We start from the raw sequence: 17783 nt of genomic DNA on the forward strand, positions 1-17783 counted from the left end.
AGTGTGGAAACAGGCCCATTGGCCCAACAAATCCACACTGCCCCTTGAAACATCCCACCCAGACCCATCCCCCTATAACCCACACACCTCTGAACACTACGGGCAATTTAGCATGGCCAATCCACCTAGCCTGCACATCTTTGGACTGTGGGAGGAAACCGGAGCACCCGGAGGAAACCCACGCAGACACGGGGAGAATGTGCAAACTCCACACAGACAGTCACCTGAGGCTGGAATCGAACCCAGGTCCCTGGCGCTGTGAGTCTGCAGTGCTAACCACTGAGCCACCCTGCCGCCCTCATGTCTCATGCTTTACAGCCAGTAAATTACTTCTGAAGTTTTACAGAGGGTGAGATTTCATATTTGAGTCCTTAGTTTAATTTTAATGATTTTAATCAAATTGCTGCACTCTACACTATGCTGTGGTTTCCGTAAAGACATGAAGCTGCTTATCAAAACAGAGAATATTCTTTTTTGTTTGTCTTGACAGCATGTTCATCTTGGAAAGGGGTGTAAACTGACACGCCTGATCTTGTCTTGAGATGATTTTTCCAGCCTGGAGTGGAAACCTTGTTAATTTTTCTCCTTCCCTTGGAATTGTTGAATTGTAACAATCATCGTTTATCAATTAGTTTGAAACAGTTCAATAGAAGAAGTGAAGAGAAATGAGCTTGTTAGGTGAGTAGACCAATATGTGATGTTAATCTTACAACTGTTGTCAGAAGTCGGCTAACAAGTTGTATTAAAACTGCTGGCAATGGTTAAGTCAGTGGGTTTTTATTGTTGATGAGTCAAAATCTTGGGAACTCTGCACCTAATGGTACAACAGCAGAACATTTGTCATTGGACTGCTTCAATTTGAAAAGAGGAATTGTGACTAACTGGTCCAGTAAATGAGGGTTGGGCAATAAATACTGGATTTACCATTGGTTCTGTTTATAGAGAAGTATAGGTTTCTCTTGCAAAAGGGGCATGTGTGCAATCCTAGTGTCTCATTCAAATGGGTTTGTTAATATTGTCCCAAAACACTTGGTCACCTTTAAACCCAAGTCTGTCTGGTCAATGTGCTGAAAGCAACTAGACTGGTAAAGAATCATTTGCCTGAATTTGTCTTTTGCAACCTCGGCACTGATGTACCCTTAGCTTTTCCTCGTGTATGGCTGATTTATTTACTCGGTTGCAACCTTGTGCAGTTAATTGAAGGAGCAAATTTGTGCACAGCTTGCAAGGAAACCTGGTTATGGTGTGGTGATGCCACCTCAAGGGACACTGCTGTACATGGCTGAGTAGCTGAACCTGGCATGTGGACGTTCTTCCTCTTTTTTCACTTGTGGAGTGCCTCTGCCTGACTGAGATTGGGAGCACTGGAAAATGACAGCTGTAAATATTTCTGTCACTTCTTGATGATGCACTGTTTTGGAACAACCATTATTACCTTGAGTTTTACTGTGCCATAAAATATTTTGCTTCTGAGCATGTTGAAGATTTATACATGTGAATCATTGGATGAAGGGAGATTAGAGCTTATTAGAGATAGTAAGAACTGTGGATGCTGGAGTCAGAGATAACACAATGTGGAACTGGAGGAACACAGCATGCCAGACAGCATCAGAGGAGCAGGAAAGCTGACATTTTGGGTCGGGACCCTTCCTCAGAAAATGAAGACTTTTATGAAGAAGGGTTCTGACCTGAAACGTCAGCTTTCCTGCTCCTCTGGTGCTGCCTGACCTGCTGTGTTTCTCCAGCTCCACACTGTTGTCTTGGAGCTTATCAGTTCATTTTGTCCTTACTGGTGGTCACATGACAATCAGCTTTTATCAATTCGTTTGCAACAGTTCAGTACGAAATAAGGAGAACTCGAGTGGTGGAGAGCTTTAGGAACCGGGTTGAAAATCACCAAGTTTGTTCCTTGTCTGAGGTGAGGCAATGGCCTAGTGGTATTATTGCTGGACTGTTACTCCAGAGACTCAGAACACATTCTGGGGACTTGGGTTCGAATCCTGCCATGGCAGATGATGGAATTTGAATTCAATAAAATATATCTTGAATTAAGAATCTAATGATGACCATGAATCAATTGTCGATTGTTGGGAAAACCCCCCTGGTTCGCCAATGTCCTTGATGGAAGGAAACTGCCACCCTTACCTGGTCTGGCCTATATGTGACTCCAGACCTACAGCAGTGTGTTTGACCCTGAACTGCCCTCTGGGCAATTAGGAATGGACAATAACTGCTGCCTAACCAGCGATGTCCTCATCCAGTTAATGAATAAAGGAGTTCATGTCCTTTCTAAAATTAGTCATACAAATTACAAAATGTTATTTTTGGCAAAATATTTGTCTCTTCACATTCAAGCCACTCAATACATTGTACTAAACCTGTGACCCTGTTGCCTTGCCATCACTCACAGTTGGGATTTTCAGTCGAACTGAAAATGAGGGAGGCTGTTGTTACTTTCATTTTTCCTCGTGTAACAAAAAAGCACTATTTCTGGATATGAATGGCACTCTGTTTAATACCCTACCTAGGTTCTTACTGGAACTGAATAATTTTCAAGGCTCCCTCAGAGCAGTTAAGTGCCAGCTGATGAGGGATTGTAGTCACATGCACTGTGGTTAAAGCTGTCAATTTATTACAAATGATATCGGCAAACCAATTAAGTCACAGGCAAGCTTTTGACTTTTTTTGTCCTGGTGAAAGTTGCGGTGTTAGGATAAAGATAACTTCTATTTGCGTTTTTGGTTCAGATGATAGGAGAAGGCTTTCCACGAACATCTGACCCATCCCACTAATGAGACCACTATTGCTTGACTAAGGAAACTATTTTAGAAATGCAAAAACCGGATGCAGCAAGGTTAAGTTGAGCACCACCTGCTTATTTTGAGGTGTGTTCTGAGAGCTGGGACAGTTGAATTTTTCTCGTCAATTCTAAACTGAGACCAGCAGAAGTCCTGATGAAGGTTTTCAACCCGAAACATCCCTGCTCCTCGGATCCTGTGCTTTTCAAGTTCCACATTTATTGACTCTAGCTGCAGTCTCTGCAGTCCTTACTGTCTCCATGTTGCTGAAAACCAGCATGAGAGTCAATGTGATAATGGGAACTTCAGATGCTGGAGAATCCAAGATAATGAAATGTGAGGCTGGATGAACACAGCAAGCCCAGCAGCATCTCAGGAGCACAAAAGCTGACGTTTCGGGCCTAGACCCTTCATCAGAGAGGGGGATGGGGTGAGGGTTTTGGAATAAATAGGGAGAGAGGGGGAGGCGGACCGAAGATAGAGAGAAAAGAAGATAGGTGGAGAGGAGAGTATAGGTGGGGAGGTAGGGAGGGGATAGGTCAGTCCAGGGAAGACGGACAGGTCAACGAGCTTGACCTGTCTGTCTTCCCTGGACTGACCTATCCCCTCCCTACCTCCCCACCTATACTCTCCTCTCCACCTATCTTCATTTCTCTCCATCTTCGGTCCGCCTCCCCCTCTCTCCCTATTTATTCCAAAACCCTCACCCCATCCCCCTCTCTGATGAAGGGTCTAGGCCCGAAACGTCAGCTTTTGTGCTCCTGAGATGCTGCTGGGCTTGCTGTGTTCATCCAGCCTCACATTTCATTATCTGAGAGTCAATGTTAACTGTGAGGGAGAGATCTTAATTAAATGCATGTCAGTGGATTACAGTAGCGGGGGTGGAGGTGCAATGATTTAGGTGATTTAATTGTTTTGTGCATATGAGGGCATGTGAAAAGAGGAAGAAATTCTCCAGCGGTTTTATAATTTGATTTTAGTTAGCTTCTACAATAAATTGATAAGGTAGACCAGTTGGAAAGCAAACAGTCTCACCTATATCAATTGAAGAGAAAAAAAATGAAGAAAGAAGCTGTCACTTCTTTAAAATCCAATTTGGTTTATGTTAAAAAGGTTGTCCAGGGGAGCAGTTAGATTCTGGTTGCAGTAAGAAAGATGAAATCCTTTAATTGCAAGTTAGAGTTTTTAAATTTCATTCTGCTGATATGATTGGCTAATGAGGTAAACAGAGCAACTCAGTGGTAAATAGTGAAAATGGTCATTTCATGGCATTTTGGTGGCACAAATGTTGCTGAATTTTGTCATGGATTGCTTCAGAATCTCAAGAGTCATGCACGATACTGAACGTTGTAGTCATCAGCGAACATTCCTACTTTTGACCTTATTATTGAGGCAAGGTCATTGATGAATCAGCTGATAATGGTTGGGCTGAGTACAACACCTTGGGGAATGCCTGCTGCAATGTACTGGAGCTGGTGAGGTTTGACCTGCAACGACCATATCCATTTTCCTATGTGATAAATACAGCTTCAACCAGTGGAGATATCCCCTAATTCTCCACGACTCCAGTTTCGCTAGTACTCCTTGATCGCACACCCAGTCAAATATGGCCTTGTTGTCAAGGACAGTCATTTGCATCTCACTATGGAATGCAGGAGGTAAAACAATTGGAGCGTTCTTCATTTTTTTTGCACATCTTTCTCAGGGTTTGAAATGGGCAGATTACATTGTCTGCTGCGCTCTTCAGCTTTTGTCCCCAAATGTTGATTTGTGAATGTACACCTTCCCAACTGAAGGTAATGTATCTGTGGAACTGTAGGAAGTTTTTGCCTTTGATGCACAGCGGAGGTCCAGTGCTACCACTTGACTGACTGCAATATAGAAATAAAGTCATCACTGCACGCTTTCTTTTGCATAAAATGACAATCCTGTTTCTTTGCAGACTATTCAGTCCAACAAGTCCATGTCAGTATTTCTGCACCAGAAGAACTTCCTCCCATTCTCTTCATCTCCTGTCATGTGTGTTTTATTCCTGTTTCTTTCTCCCTTTTGTTTATCCAGCTGCCCCTTAAATGCTCTTCATTTCAACTCTTCCTGGCAGTGAATTCCACATTCTCACCGCTCTGGAGGCTGTAAAAGATTTGTTTCTGTGTTCCTGGGTTAATTTATTGGCGATTAAAATTTATGGCTTGAGCTTTGTACTCCCTAAGTAATGGTGAAGCATCTCTGCCGCTGCCCTATCAAACCCTTTTGTAATTGTAGAAACTACATTGTACTTAATTGAAGGAAAATTCCAAAAATGATTAACTGTAGAAGACAATAGACCTGAGACATTCCCTTCAGTTTTTTTTAATCCTATTTATGTATAAATTCCTAGTAATAATGTAGTAGTAACCAATTGTCTTTATTGGGAATACTGGAATGCTCTGGAACACTCTTGATGAGTGGTTGCCTTGGTTACATTTGATATTAATGACCAGAGTGAGTGTGTAGCTGTTCAATTTCTAAGCTGTCAGCAGCTTGCGGAAATATCTTGAATTTGTAACTAATTCCATTGTTTGTACGTACCTAACAGACCCCATGTTCTATTTTAGGCAACATATGCACCTTGCGCTTTTTAAGGTGAAAGATGTTTATACAAGAGAATGGAATTTATTGAATCTGCTTGGATGACTTCATCTGTGCATCAAGTACGCCTTTTTCACACCCGATATGTGAACAAATTAGATTTAAATTGGAGATGGAGGACTATCAAAAGTTAATTGAATTTTGAAGAAGGATCACTTGATCCAAAATGTTGACTCTGCTTTCTTTCCACAAATGCTGCCAGAGCTGTTGAGTTCCTGCAACAATTTCTGTTTTTGTACAAGGTAGCTGAGGAATGGTTTTAGACTGCAATGGGATTTAAAAGCTAAGACCATGATCTTTAATTAAGTGTCCAACGATATTCCCTTTGAATTGTGTGATTTGTTTGTGACTGTTAACATAACCAGACTGACAGTCAGATCCTTAGAATTATTTAAAACGACGAAAGGTGTGTGTTTCTAATGCAGGACATAAAGAACCTCCGCATCCAGCGTATCATTCTCTGCTACTTCTGCCACTACGATCCGACCCCCTAACTGAAGAGATATTTCCCTCCCCACCCCTATCTGTCTTTCGTAGGAACTGCTCCCTTGAACGCTTCACATTCCCCACTAACCCCACCACACCTGTCAGCTTTCCCTGCAACTGCAGGAAGTGCTGTATCTGTCCCTACACCTCCCCCCTCACCTCCATTAAAGTCCCAAAACAAACCTTTCAATATCAGATCTGTATATCTGTCAACTTGGTTGACTGTATCCGCTGCTCCCGATGTGGCCTCCCCTATATCGATGAGACCAAGCATAGACTCAGACTGTTTTGTAGACCACTTGCACTCTGTTTGTGACAAGCAACGACACCTTCTGGTCACGAGCCGTTTTATCTCCCCCTCCCTCTCCCTAGATGACATGTTCCTCCTGGGCCTCCTGCAGTGTCACAAACTGGAGGAGCAGTGCCTCATATTCTGCCTCGGGAGCCTATAGCTCAGTAGCCTAAATGTGGAATTCACTAGTTTTAAAATCTCCCCGCCACTGGCCTCATCCAGTGTCCAACCCTCCCTCTCCTTCCCATCTCTTTGACCTGACACAACCTGTCCATCATCTCTCCCACCTATCCGCCCCTCCCATCCCAATACTTTCCCCAGCCGCACCCCTCCTCTTTGTATTTATTTCTCAGCTCCCTTGCCCCCTCTCCATTTCTGAAGAAGAGTCCTGACCTGAAACACCAACTCACCTGCCCCTCTAATGCTACCTTGTCTGCTTTGTTCCTCTAGTTCCACACTGTGTTGTCTCTGCATGTGTCATTACTCCTGTGAGTCAGTTGCCAAGATGATCTGCAGCCTCGGGAACAAGCAGGACTTGTCCCACAATTGGTGTTTGCTGATCCCTCTCCACACTTAGAACCGTGTTCGTAGACTGATTGAGGTTTACATCACAAAAAAAAAGCAGTTCAGTCTATTGTGCCTGCGCTGGTCAGTTCACAAACCCCTTTCTGTGTCTCATGTTTCCAACCCTAAATCCTGCAATCTTTTGAATATTTTCTGTCCTCGTTGTGTTGATGAGGCATAAAATTAAACCAAAGTCCGATGTTCATTTAGATTAGATTACCTACAGTGTGGAAACAGGCCCTTCGGCCCAACAAGTCCACACCGCCCTTGAAGCATCCCACCCAGACCCATTCCCCTATAACCCAGGATATAGGATCGATAATAAACTTTGAGTTTCATGAATATGACCTATTTTTGAGCGACGTTTGGCTGAATGACTTTATTTATCTGTGCTGTAAATTCAGTCTAATTTGGGTAATTACAGGAGAACACAATGGAAGATAGGTGTGCTTAATTTTGTTAATATATTGTTCCATTCTGACTTCACCTTGCCAAAATTGACATTCTATCCATGTGGAAAAGTGGAGTGTTTGAATGAGAAATAGATTCTTGACTTGAGACCTGATTCTTGAGATTTTTTTTAGAATGCACCCTTGCTTGTTCTTGCCAGCTTATAACACACAGACTGCAGTGGTTCAAGAAGGCAACAGGTATGAGATTCTTGCTCCCTGTACGGTTGAGGAAAAAGACTGTGGACAGGATGAGCCAGCTGACCACGACACCGTGGTGCAGAAGGTCATTCAAGAGGGGGGAGCAAAAAGACAGGTAGTTGTTATAGGGGGTTCTATAATTAGGGGGACAGATAGTATCCTATGCAAGCCGGATCGGGAGTCCCGCATGGTGTGTTGCCTGCCCGGTGCCAGGGTGCGGGTCATCTCTGACCGGGTTGAAAGGATATTGGAGCAGGAGGGGGAGGATCCAGTTGTTGTGGTCCACGTTGGGACGAACAACATCGGCAAAGCGAGGGTAGAGGACCAGTTCAGGGATTATGAAGCACTAGGAAAGAAATTGAAGTACAGGTCCTCAAGGGTCATAATCTCCGGATTACTGCCAGAGCGACTTGCCAACTGGCATAGGGAAAAGAAAGTTAGGGAAGTAAACGTGTGGCTAAGGGATTGGTGTGGGAAAGAGGGATTCCATTTCATGGGGCATTGGCATCAGTTTTGGAACCGGGGGGGGATCTGTACCTTTGGGACGGTCTCCACCTGAACCGATCTGGAACCAGTGTTACAGCGAAAAGGATAAATAGGGTGGTCAGTAGGACTTTAAACTAGTGAGTAGGAGGGGAAAGGGAAAGTGAAAGAGACAGGGAGTATGGAGTTAAATGGAAAGATAAGCAACAGGATAGCATGTGTACACGTGCATTTAAGCTCGAGGCAGACTAGGAATACAGCAAAAAGGAAGGATATCTTAAGACATCTTGGGATTTCCAACCTCTCTCAGAATGATAAGAAAGCTAGCATTAAGACACTTTATCTAAATGCTCGTAGTATTCGCAACAAAGTAGATGAATTAACAGCACAAATCCTCTTGAATGATTATCATGTGGTAGGCATCACAAAGACATGGTTGCAGGGAGCTCAGGACTGGCAGTTAAACATCCAAGGATTCACAACATATCGAAAAGACAGGGAGGTGGGCAGAGGGGGCGGGGATGCCTTGTTAGTTAAGAATGGAATTAAATCTACGGCACTGAATGACATAAGGTCAGAAGATGTGGAGTCTGTGGGTGGAATTGAGGAACCACAAAGGCAAAAAAACTATAATGGGGGTTATGTACAGACCTCCTAACAGTGATCAGGACCAGGGACACAAGATGCACCGAGTAATAGATGGGGCATGTCAGAAAGGCAAGGTCATGGTGATCATGGGGGACTTCAATATGCAGGTGGATTGGGTGAATAATGTTGCTGGTGGATCCAAAGAAAGAAAATTCATGGAATGTTTACAGGATGGCTTTTTGGAACAGCTTGTGATGGAGCCCACAAGATGGCAGGCTATTCTGGACTTCGTGCTATGTAATGAGCCAGACTTCATAAAAGACCTTAAAGTAAGGAAACACTTAGGAGGCAGCGATCATAATATGGTAGAGTTCAGTCTGCAGTTTGGAAGAGAGAAGGCAAAATTGGATGTAATGGTGTTACAGTTAAATAAAGGTAATTACAGGGGCATGAGAGAGGAATTGACGAAAATCGACTGGAAGCAGAGCCTAGCGGGAAAGACAGTAGACCTACAATGGCAGGAGTTTCTGGGTGTAATTGAGGACACAGTACAGAGGTTCATCCCAAAGAAAAGAAAGATTATCCGGGGTGGGATTAGACAGCCATGGCTGACAAAGGAAGTCAGGAAATATATCAAAGAAAAAGAGACAGCCTATAAAGTGGCCAAGGGCACTGGGAAATCAGAAGATTGGGAAGGCTACAAAAACAGAGGATAACAGAGAGCAATAAGGAGGGAGAGAATCAGATATGAAGGTCGGCTAGCTAGTAATATTAGAAATGATAGTAAAAGCTTCTTTCAATACATAAGAAACAAATGACAGGCAAAAATAGCTATTGGGCCGCTCCAAATTGATGCTGGAAGGCTAGTGATGGGAGATAAGGAAATAGCTGAAGAACTTAAGTACTTTGTGTCAGTCTTCACAGTGGAAGACATGAGTAGTATGCCAACAATTAGGGAGAGCCAAGGGGCAGAGTTGAGTACAGTAGGCATTACAAAAGAGAAAGTGCTAGAAAAGCTAAAAGGTCTAAAAATTGATAAATCTCCTGGCCCTGATGGGCTACATCCTAGAGTTCTGAGGGAGGTGGCTGAGGAAATAGCGGAGGCTTTGTTTGTGATCTTTCAAAAGCCACTAGAGTCAGGGAAAGTCCCAGATGATTGGAAAATTGCTGTTGTAACCCCCTTGTTTAAGAAAGGATCAAGGCAAAAGATGGAAAATTATAGGCCGATTAGCCGAACCTCGGTAGTTGATAAAATTCTAGAATCCGTTGTCAAGGATGAGATTTCTAAATTCCTGGAAGTGCAGGGTCAGATTAAAACAAGTCAGCATGGTTTTAGTAAGGGGGGGGTCATGCCTGACAAACCTGTTAGAATTCTTTGAAGAGGTAACAAGTATGTTAGACCAGGGAAACCCAGTGGATGTCATCGATCTAGACTTCCAAAAGGCCTTTGGTACAGTGCCTCACGGGAGGCTGCTGAGCAAGTTGAGGGCCCATGGTGTTCGAGGTGAGCTACTGGCTTGGATTGAGGATTGGCTGTCTGACAGAAGGCAGAGAGTTGGGATAAAAGGCTGTTTTTCGGAATGGCAACTGGTGACGAGCAGTGTCCCGCAGGATTCAGTGTTGGGGCCACAGCTGTTTACCTTATATATTAATCATCTGGATGAAGGGACTGGGGGCATTCTGGCTACGTTTGCCGATGATACAAAGATAGGTGGACCGGCAGGTAATACTGAGGAGGTGGGGAAGCTGCAGAAAGATTTAGACAGTTTAGGAGAGTGGTCCAGGAAATGGCTGATGAAATTCAACGTGAGTAAATGTGAAGTTTTGCACTTTTGGAAAAAAGAATACAGGCATGGACTATTTTCTAAACGGTGAGAAAATTCACAAATCAGAAGTGCATAGGGATCTGGGAGTGTTGGTCCAGGATTCTCTAAAGGTTAACTTGCAGGTAGAGTCCGTAATTAAGAAAGTGAATGTAATGTTGTCGTTTATCTCAAGAGGGTTGGAATATAAAGGCAGCGATGTGCCTCTGAGGCTTTATAAGGCTCTAGTTAGGCCCCATTTAGAATACTGTGTCCAATTTTGGGCCCCACACCTCAGGAAGGACATACTAGCCCTGGAACATGTCCAGTCGAGATTCACACGGATGATCCCTGGAATGGTAGGTTTAATGTATGATGAACGGTTAAGGATCCTGGGATTGTACTCATTAGAGTTTAGAAGGTTGAGGGCTAATAGAAACTTACAAGATAATGTATGGTTTAGAAGGGGTGGACGCTAGGAAGTTGTTTCCGTTAGGTGAGGAGACTAGGATCCGTGGGCACAGCCTTAAAATTAGAGGGGGTAAATTTAAAACTGAAATGAGACAACATTTCTTCAGCCAGAGAGTGGTGGGCCTGTGGAATTCATTGCCGCAGAGTGCAGTGGAGGCCGGGACGTTGGATGCCTTCAGGGCAGAGATCGACAAATTCTTGATCTCAGAAGGAATCAAGGGCTATGGGGAGAGTGCAGGGAAGTGGTGTTGAAATGCCCATCAGCCATGATTTAAATGGCGGAGTGGACTTGATGGGCCAAATGGCCCTTACTTCCACTCCTATGTCTTATGGTCTTAAGGCAGCTCATCACTGCTTTCCTGAAGGCAACTAGGAATGGGCAATAAATGCTGGCCTAGCCTGTGATGCCCACGTCCCACAAATGGGAAGAAAATCTCGAGTGCTTTTGCGCAGCAAGCAGCACAGATGATAAGTTGAACTCTGACCACAAACTGTGGTCTTTGTTTCTTGAGCAACACACATTTGCTTCAAAATTGCACATCATTTCTTGAATTAATTCAGCATCATGCATTTCTTTTGCTTGTAATTCTTTTATCTCTTCCTTCCTTCCCTAGCTGCTGAAATTATGAATAATTAAACTGGAACCAATCAGTTTTGTTTGTTTTACTCTTCAAAAATTCTGGCTCAAGATCTTATCTTCTGGTTGGCTGAAATACAGCATGGTTGAGTGGATTGTAAATCCTTGTACATCCTCAAAGTGAAACTCTAAACTCTGTTGATAAGTAATGAATCATGCATTTTGACCCAATTTAGACTTGAAGGTTAGATTTATTGAAAAGCATGTTGTCAGCCTGCTACTCTGTATATGTTACCTGCAATGTAACTCAATGGTCTAAGGTGACTGTCACTTATACTGGGTATTACATGCCAAATGTTATCAGACTTTGGTACTTGGTGACTAATCTAGGCTGCCACAATGTCGGGCGTGCACTGTATAGTTATGAGATGTTCACCTTGGGTGAATATAACGATCATATAACATGACTTCAGAGGTGAGTTGCATTCTTTCCAGTGCCTGATCAACAATTGTCAGACAGCAGACAAAACAGATACTGTGTTCCTTACACTAATAGTTTTTGGGGATCTTCCTGTGCAGGAATCTGTTGCAGCGTGTTGATTGTTAAAGTTGCAATTATACTTCAGCAGAGCATTTCATGAGAATATCCTGGTGGCTGTGAAAAGTGGTGCAGTAATGATTTTTTTTCCAGAGGTAATGTTTAAGTCTTCGTTAATGATCTGTCTGAACTATATTATTATGGCTTTTCCCAATGCAAGTCAAGGATTTTATGACTTAAGAAAGCTTGTGCTCTTGATTGCTGTTTTCTGTGGTAGATAAAACCACACTTTGAGGTCCCAAATGTGCTTTGGCACCCTTGCTGCAAATCAACATTTCTTGGATCTTCAAAATTCAAGCTGGGCAATGCACAGACTACATAATTAGAACTGAATTTTTGTGTTGGATTGATGAAGGTTTGCGGAGCAACTCTAGGTTGGCTGCATTTTGGGCATGCTGCTGTGTGGAAATGGCAGTATATGTTGACTTGCCTTAGCTAGTTTCATCTGGCAACATCTGAGGTATGCTCATGGATTTTCAGGCTTAGGAATGGGGGGTGGTGGGATGTGGAAACAGATTTCATGTTACTAGTTCTGGAATCCTACTGGAGAAAGAGAATATTTGGGACTGATGGCCTGTGCTACTCCTAGGTCAAAAACCTCCTGACATTTGCTTTTCTGGTTTGTGTGTGACTTTTGGCCCCTCAGATAAGTTCAAGTCGTGCCTATTCTCCAACAGGGTTTTGGTGACCAAATCAGAATGGTACATTAAATTAAGATGTACCACTTTCCCTGGACGAATTCCCAAATTCCTTCCTTAAACCTCTGAAGCACCCCTTAATGACCCAACCTCCATGGCCCTCTGCTGTGAAGAATTTCACTGATTCATTATCTGAGAGAAGGCATTCCTCCTTATCTCTGTCTTAAGTTGGCAACCACTTATTGTGGGATTATGCCATCTGGTCCAAGACTATACCACAAGGGTAAACAACCTTTCTGCATCTACCTTGTCAGGTCCCCTTGGAACCTTGCCTGTTTTCTAAAGTTGCCCCTCAAACTTGTAATGAGAAAGGCCTAATCTGTTCAACCTTGACTAATAAGACAGTACCTTCATAGCCAGGATCAAACTTGCAAAACCTGGCCGAACTTCCCCTAATGTCAGTGTATCTTAGGTAAGGGACCAGAACTATCCACAGTATTCCTGGTGTGGATTAATTAGTGTCTAGTTTTAGTTAGCCCACCTAATTTTATCTTCCATTCCCTTTGCAATTAAAGTTAACACTCCATTTGCCTTCTCTGTTTACAGTTGCACGCAAACTTTGAGTTATTTTTATGCATGAGGATTTCCAAATCCCCCGTTGGTTAGCTTTCTAGAGTCTCTTTCCACTTAAATAATCCCCGGTTCTCTTTGCCAAAGTACGTAGGCTCACATTTAAGTTCCATCTTCCATGTTTTTGTCCACTTCAGTAAATTGTCCATATCTCTCTGCAGACTTGGTGTCATTCTCATTACTTAACTCCCACCTATTCTTGTCACCTGCAAACTTGACGACTGCATTTACCTTCTCATCCAAGTTTTTAATATTTGTTGTAAATAGAGATCCCAGCACTAATCCATGTGGCACTCCACCAGCTAGTTATGATTATAAGAAAAAATTATCCATTGTTTAAAAGCAAGAAAATTGAATTGTGTAAGCCTTGTATGAAGTACTTGTATTCTATGTGGGAAATATGTGACATTTGGTAAACTTTTGAAAAAAATTCTAGTGAAAATAATATGGCACTCCTGGAATGTATCAGGCAAGTGATCTTTGTGGCGATTCAGATATGTATCTGTTCTCAAACACAACAATAGTTGACAGCAATATTTGGTATATTATTATCTTTCACTATGCATAGAGCAAACTGATTGATTGAAAAGCAGCATGATGGCTATTGAGAGCTTATTACCACAGCTAGCCAGTTTGCTGACATTAATGAACATTAAATACACTAAGTTTTACCAAGGTGGCTTTTTAATAATGACATTTTCTTGATTGATCATAGTGTTAATGTATAACTTGAGGTTGAGTATTTTGAGGGGAAGACATGCATAATCAGTTTTAAAGAGATTCGTTTGTGATCTGTGGTGAAGAATCTTGGGGCTCTTTCTGTATTTTAATTTAATTTAAGGTTTACAACCTTGACTTGAAGATCTGCAAAGGTTAACAGTTGATTCCGCTGAAGAAGGATTTATGATTGTTCTTCTCCAGTGTTACCGGACCCTGTCGCAAGACAATCTGAAAATGCAGTCACTCTGTATACTCCTATCCCTATAAGCCTGCATTTCCCTTGGCTAATCCACTTAGTCTGCACATCTCTAGCAGCCTTAGTATGGAAACATGTCTGCTGGACACTCTCTGATTTAGGGATCTCTGGTACTTGTCCTGAAATCAAATTTATAGTCAGATTAGTTTGCAGTTTTAGGAGTTTCATATTAGTCAGGAAAAGTAGCATCTGATGAAAGCATGTAAATTTTACAAAAGGAAATTACCAGCCTCGGGCTGAGGTTGCGACTTTGACGTGGAGATGTGTTGCCTTGTGACCCAGACTTGAATGTCTGTAAGGATATTGCTGGGATAAAAGGAATGGTGCCAATTTGAATCTTTTTGTGGTGTCTGACTGAATCCTTTCTAGTCTTTCATTTTGTCCAGTGCAATGAGGTGTGGATGGAGTGGAGGAGATATTTCTACAATTAGGAGAGACTAGGACATAAGGGTAGAACTTCAGGGTGATGGGATGATCCTTAGAACTGACATGAGGAGGAATTTCTTCAGCCAGAAGGCTGTGGAGGCCAAATCATTGCATGTATTTAAGATAGAATAGATCACGTAGACTCTATGAATCTATGAATAGGTAGATTTGTAAGGAAATCAAAGGTCATCATAGCTTCCCTACAGTGTGGAAGCACGCCATTCAGCCCATTCCACACCGACCCTCTTGAAGAGCATCCCACCCTGACCCGTTGCTCCTATCCTATCCCTGTAACCCTGCATTTCCCCTGGCTAATCCACCTAGCGTGCACATCCTTGGACACCGTTGCGCGATTTAGCATGGCCAATCCACCTAATCTGAACATCCTTGGGCTGTGGGAGGAAACCAGAGCACCCAGAGGAAGCACAAGCAGGTACATAGAGGTGCACAAACTTGAACAGGCTGTTGCCAGAGGCTGGAATTGAACACAGTCCCTCCCGCTGTGAGGCAGTAGTACTAACTGCTGAGCCACCGAATCACCCCATTACGGGGAGAAGACTGGAAGATGGAGTTGAGAAACATATTGACCATGATGAAATGGCAGAGCAAACTGATGGGGCAAATGGCCTAATTTTTTTCCGACATAGAACATAGCACGGTACAGGCCCTTGGGCCCTTGAAGTTGTGCCAACCTATTGTACACTAAGATCAAGCTACCCTGCATACCCTACATTATGCTATCATCCATGTGCCTATCCAAGAGTATACCTGACTCCACTACCACTGCCAGCAGCGCATTCCACACGCCCACCACTCTTATGGTTTTGTCATCTTGTTTACTAAACATTTTACTCTTTGTGGTGCAAATACTCTGGCAGCCTGGTGAATATGTTCAATATCTGACCTGCACATTTTTGAGAAAAAGAGGTAAATAGGATCTAACAGACCAGATTTCATTCTGGATTCCGACTTGTCAAGCATTGGTGCCTGCTCTGATCATAACTGTAGCAAACCTGGCAAGTTTTCCAAGGGTTGAGGAGATAAAAGTTCAGCCTAACTTCTGTTTTTTTTTTATATAAATGCTACCTGCCCTGATGAGAATTTCCAGGAATTTGTATTTTTGTTTGATTTCCATCATTGCAACATTTTGCTTGTCTCACAGAGCTAATGGAATGTTCACATTTATCTCTGGGTTTACCAAGGAGATAAAATGATAACTGAGTTGCTTTAAGCTGTGATTTCATCTGGAGAAGTATATTTGGTACAGCATCCAAGGAGGGATAGATCTTCTTGAAAACCTGTTCAGGTACCCCTCTCGAGCAATTGAGACTAGACCCCGGTCTCTGGCTGAACAGTGGGGACATCTCTGCTCTGAGAGCCCTTCTAAGGAAAAATTTACATATACGTATTAATCAATTGAAACCTTTTAACTGACTAAATAATTAACATCATCTTAGGTTTGCTTCATACATCCTCATCAGTTGTGTGACCCTTTGATCTTCTACTTCGAAATTCCATGTTCTTTATACTACTTTCTCACTTCACCTGATGAAGAAGCTACGTTCTGAAAGCTTGTGATTTCACATAAACCTGTTGGACTATAACCTGGTGTCATGTCATTTGTGACCTTATCCATCCCAGTCCAACAGCAGAATTATACTTGAATGTAAAAGGTTAATGTGTGAGCACTGGTTGTGTGGGCTGTGCTTGTTCAATACTTGATAGAAGAAACAGTGGTGGTCTAATTGCACTGTTTAAGATGATTAAACAATTTCTTAAGATAAAGAGGGAAGCATGGGGAGGGAATCTGGATAAGGATGAATAACTTAAAGTAAAGCACGTCAGTAGTGATGTTAAGAAGCACCCCTCCACACAAGGTGGCGGAAATCTTAAAACCCCCAACAGGTCCTAAAAAATCTTACCAGACTGAAGTTGGATGAAAATTTTGAAAGACTTTTTTTGTTAGTTAAGGATATAATGGATCACAGAGCTAAGGTGAGTTAGAGATGGAATTAAAATACTTAACAACATAATTTCAAGCTCGAGGGGGCCAAATGCCTGCCTTCTGTTATAAAACAAAGAACTGCAGACGCTGTGGAACAAAAACAGAAAATTGCTGGAGTTATTTTTCAGGTCTGGTAATATCTGCAGAGGAAAAGCAGAGTTAACATTTGCATCCATTGACCTTTCTTCAGAACTGGCTTCTTTATGTTCCTGTATTCCCCAGTTTAACTTGGCAATGGCAATTTTGGAACTGATGTTGACACACCAATTGCAATGTTAAAAGAAGTAAGCTCCTACTTGGCAATGACTTAGATTTGTATCTGCCCGAAGGTTGTAAAGAAGCTGCATGGGCATGCGTATGCAGTTCTCAGGGCTGCAGAAAAACAACTTAAATTTTTTTTTTCGGTCACCAAGTATTAGTATGGCAAGAAGAATGTATCGAGTGGAGTTATACAGTCTTTTGTCTGTCCTGTGGGTAAGAAATGATAGTTGTATCTGTCAAGAATTTCGAATTAGGTTTTGTTACTTTAATGTGGTTGAGAAATAAGTAATGAATATTTTGGTTAGAGGGTAATGGCGAAGAAAAAGGGTTGATCACTGTAAGGCAAATTTAATATTATAGTTCATGGAGAGTAAAGCTTCCTTTTGTCCTGTATTTCTTTCCACATCTGTATCCTGCTTGCCATCACACTGCCATTTGTTGTGTGTTTTTATTTGAGAAAAGTTGTTTCAATAAATAAATGTATGAGAGGCCATTGCAGCTAGATTAGGAGTTGCACAGAATGCGGAGGAGTTGTGACTAATGTATGTATTGCACTATGCATACAGCAAAACAGACAATCGGATGAATTTCTGACTGCTGAAACAACTGAGGCACAGTAACAGGAAAAGTTGCTTTAAATTATTGTTTAAGCAGTGGATTAACTGGAACCATTCTTTGAGAAAGGGCAAAGTTTTGAGAATTGTCCATGTAGCTTAACTGCAGAGACTTTAAACCTGCTTGTTTTGTTTTTATCAATTGTTTAAAGATACATTTGAATCAAACATATTGCTGTTTTTAGATGAGGTTAATACAGTTCACATCATTTGAGAACTTGTGTTTATCACATTCCTTTATGCCAGCTAAGTGGCACTGACCAAGATGCCCCCTTAGCTTCGTGCATGTGCAAGGG

General features: G+C 42.3%; 1 protein-coding gene across 3 annotated transcripts in view; it reads left to right on the plus strand.

The window, feature by feature from the left end:
- The window catches only part of gipc2 (GIPC PDZ domain containing family, member 2), a 74182-nt gene that overhangs the window by 19857 nt on the left and 36542 nt on the right, over positions 1–17783 (plus strand). Inside the window, exon 1 of one of the 3 annotated variants that reach the window (XM_059648144.1) lies at positions 11981–12032. The exons of the other annotated variants lie outside the window; for them this stretch is intronic. Coding sequence (XP_059504127.1) covers positions 12015–12032 — 18 coding nt within the window. The 5' untranslated portion in view covers positions 11981–12014. Of the gene's footprint in view, positions 1–11980; positions 12033–17783 lie in introns of those variants that run through there. 3 annotated transcript variants of the gene reach the window in all.

The sequence above is a fragment of the Stegostoma tigrinum genome, chromosome 8, assembly GCF_030684315.1.
Source record: "Stegostoma tigrinum isolate sSteTig4 chromosome 8, sSteTig4.hap1, whole genome shotgun sequence".
Classification (NCBI taxonomy): domain Eukaryota; kingdom Metazoa; phylum Chordata; class Chondrichthyes; order Orectolobiformes; family Stegostomatidae; genus Stegostoma; species Stegostoma tigrinum.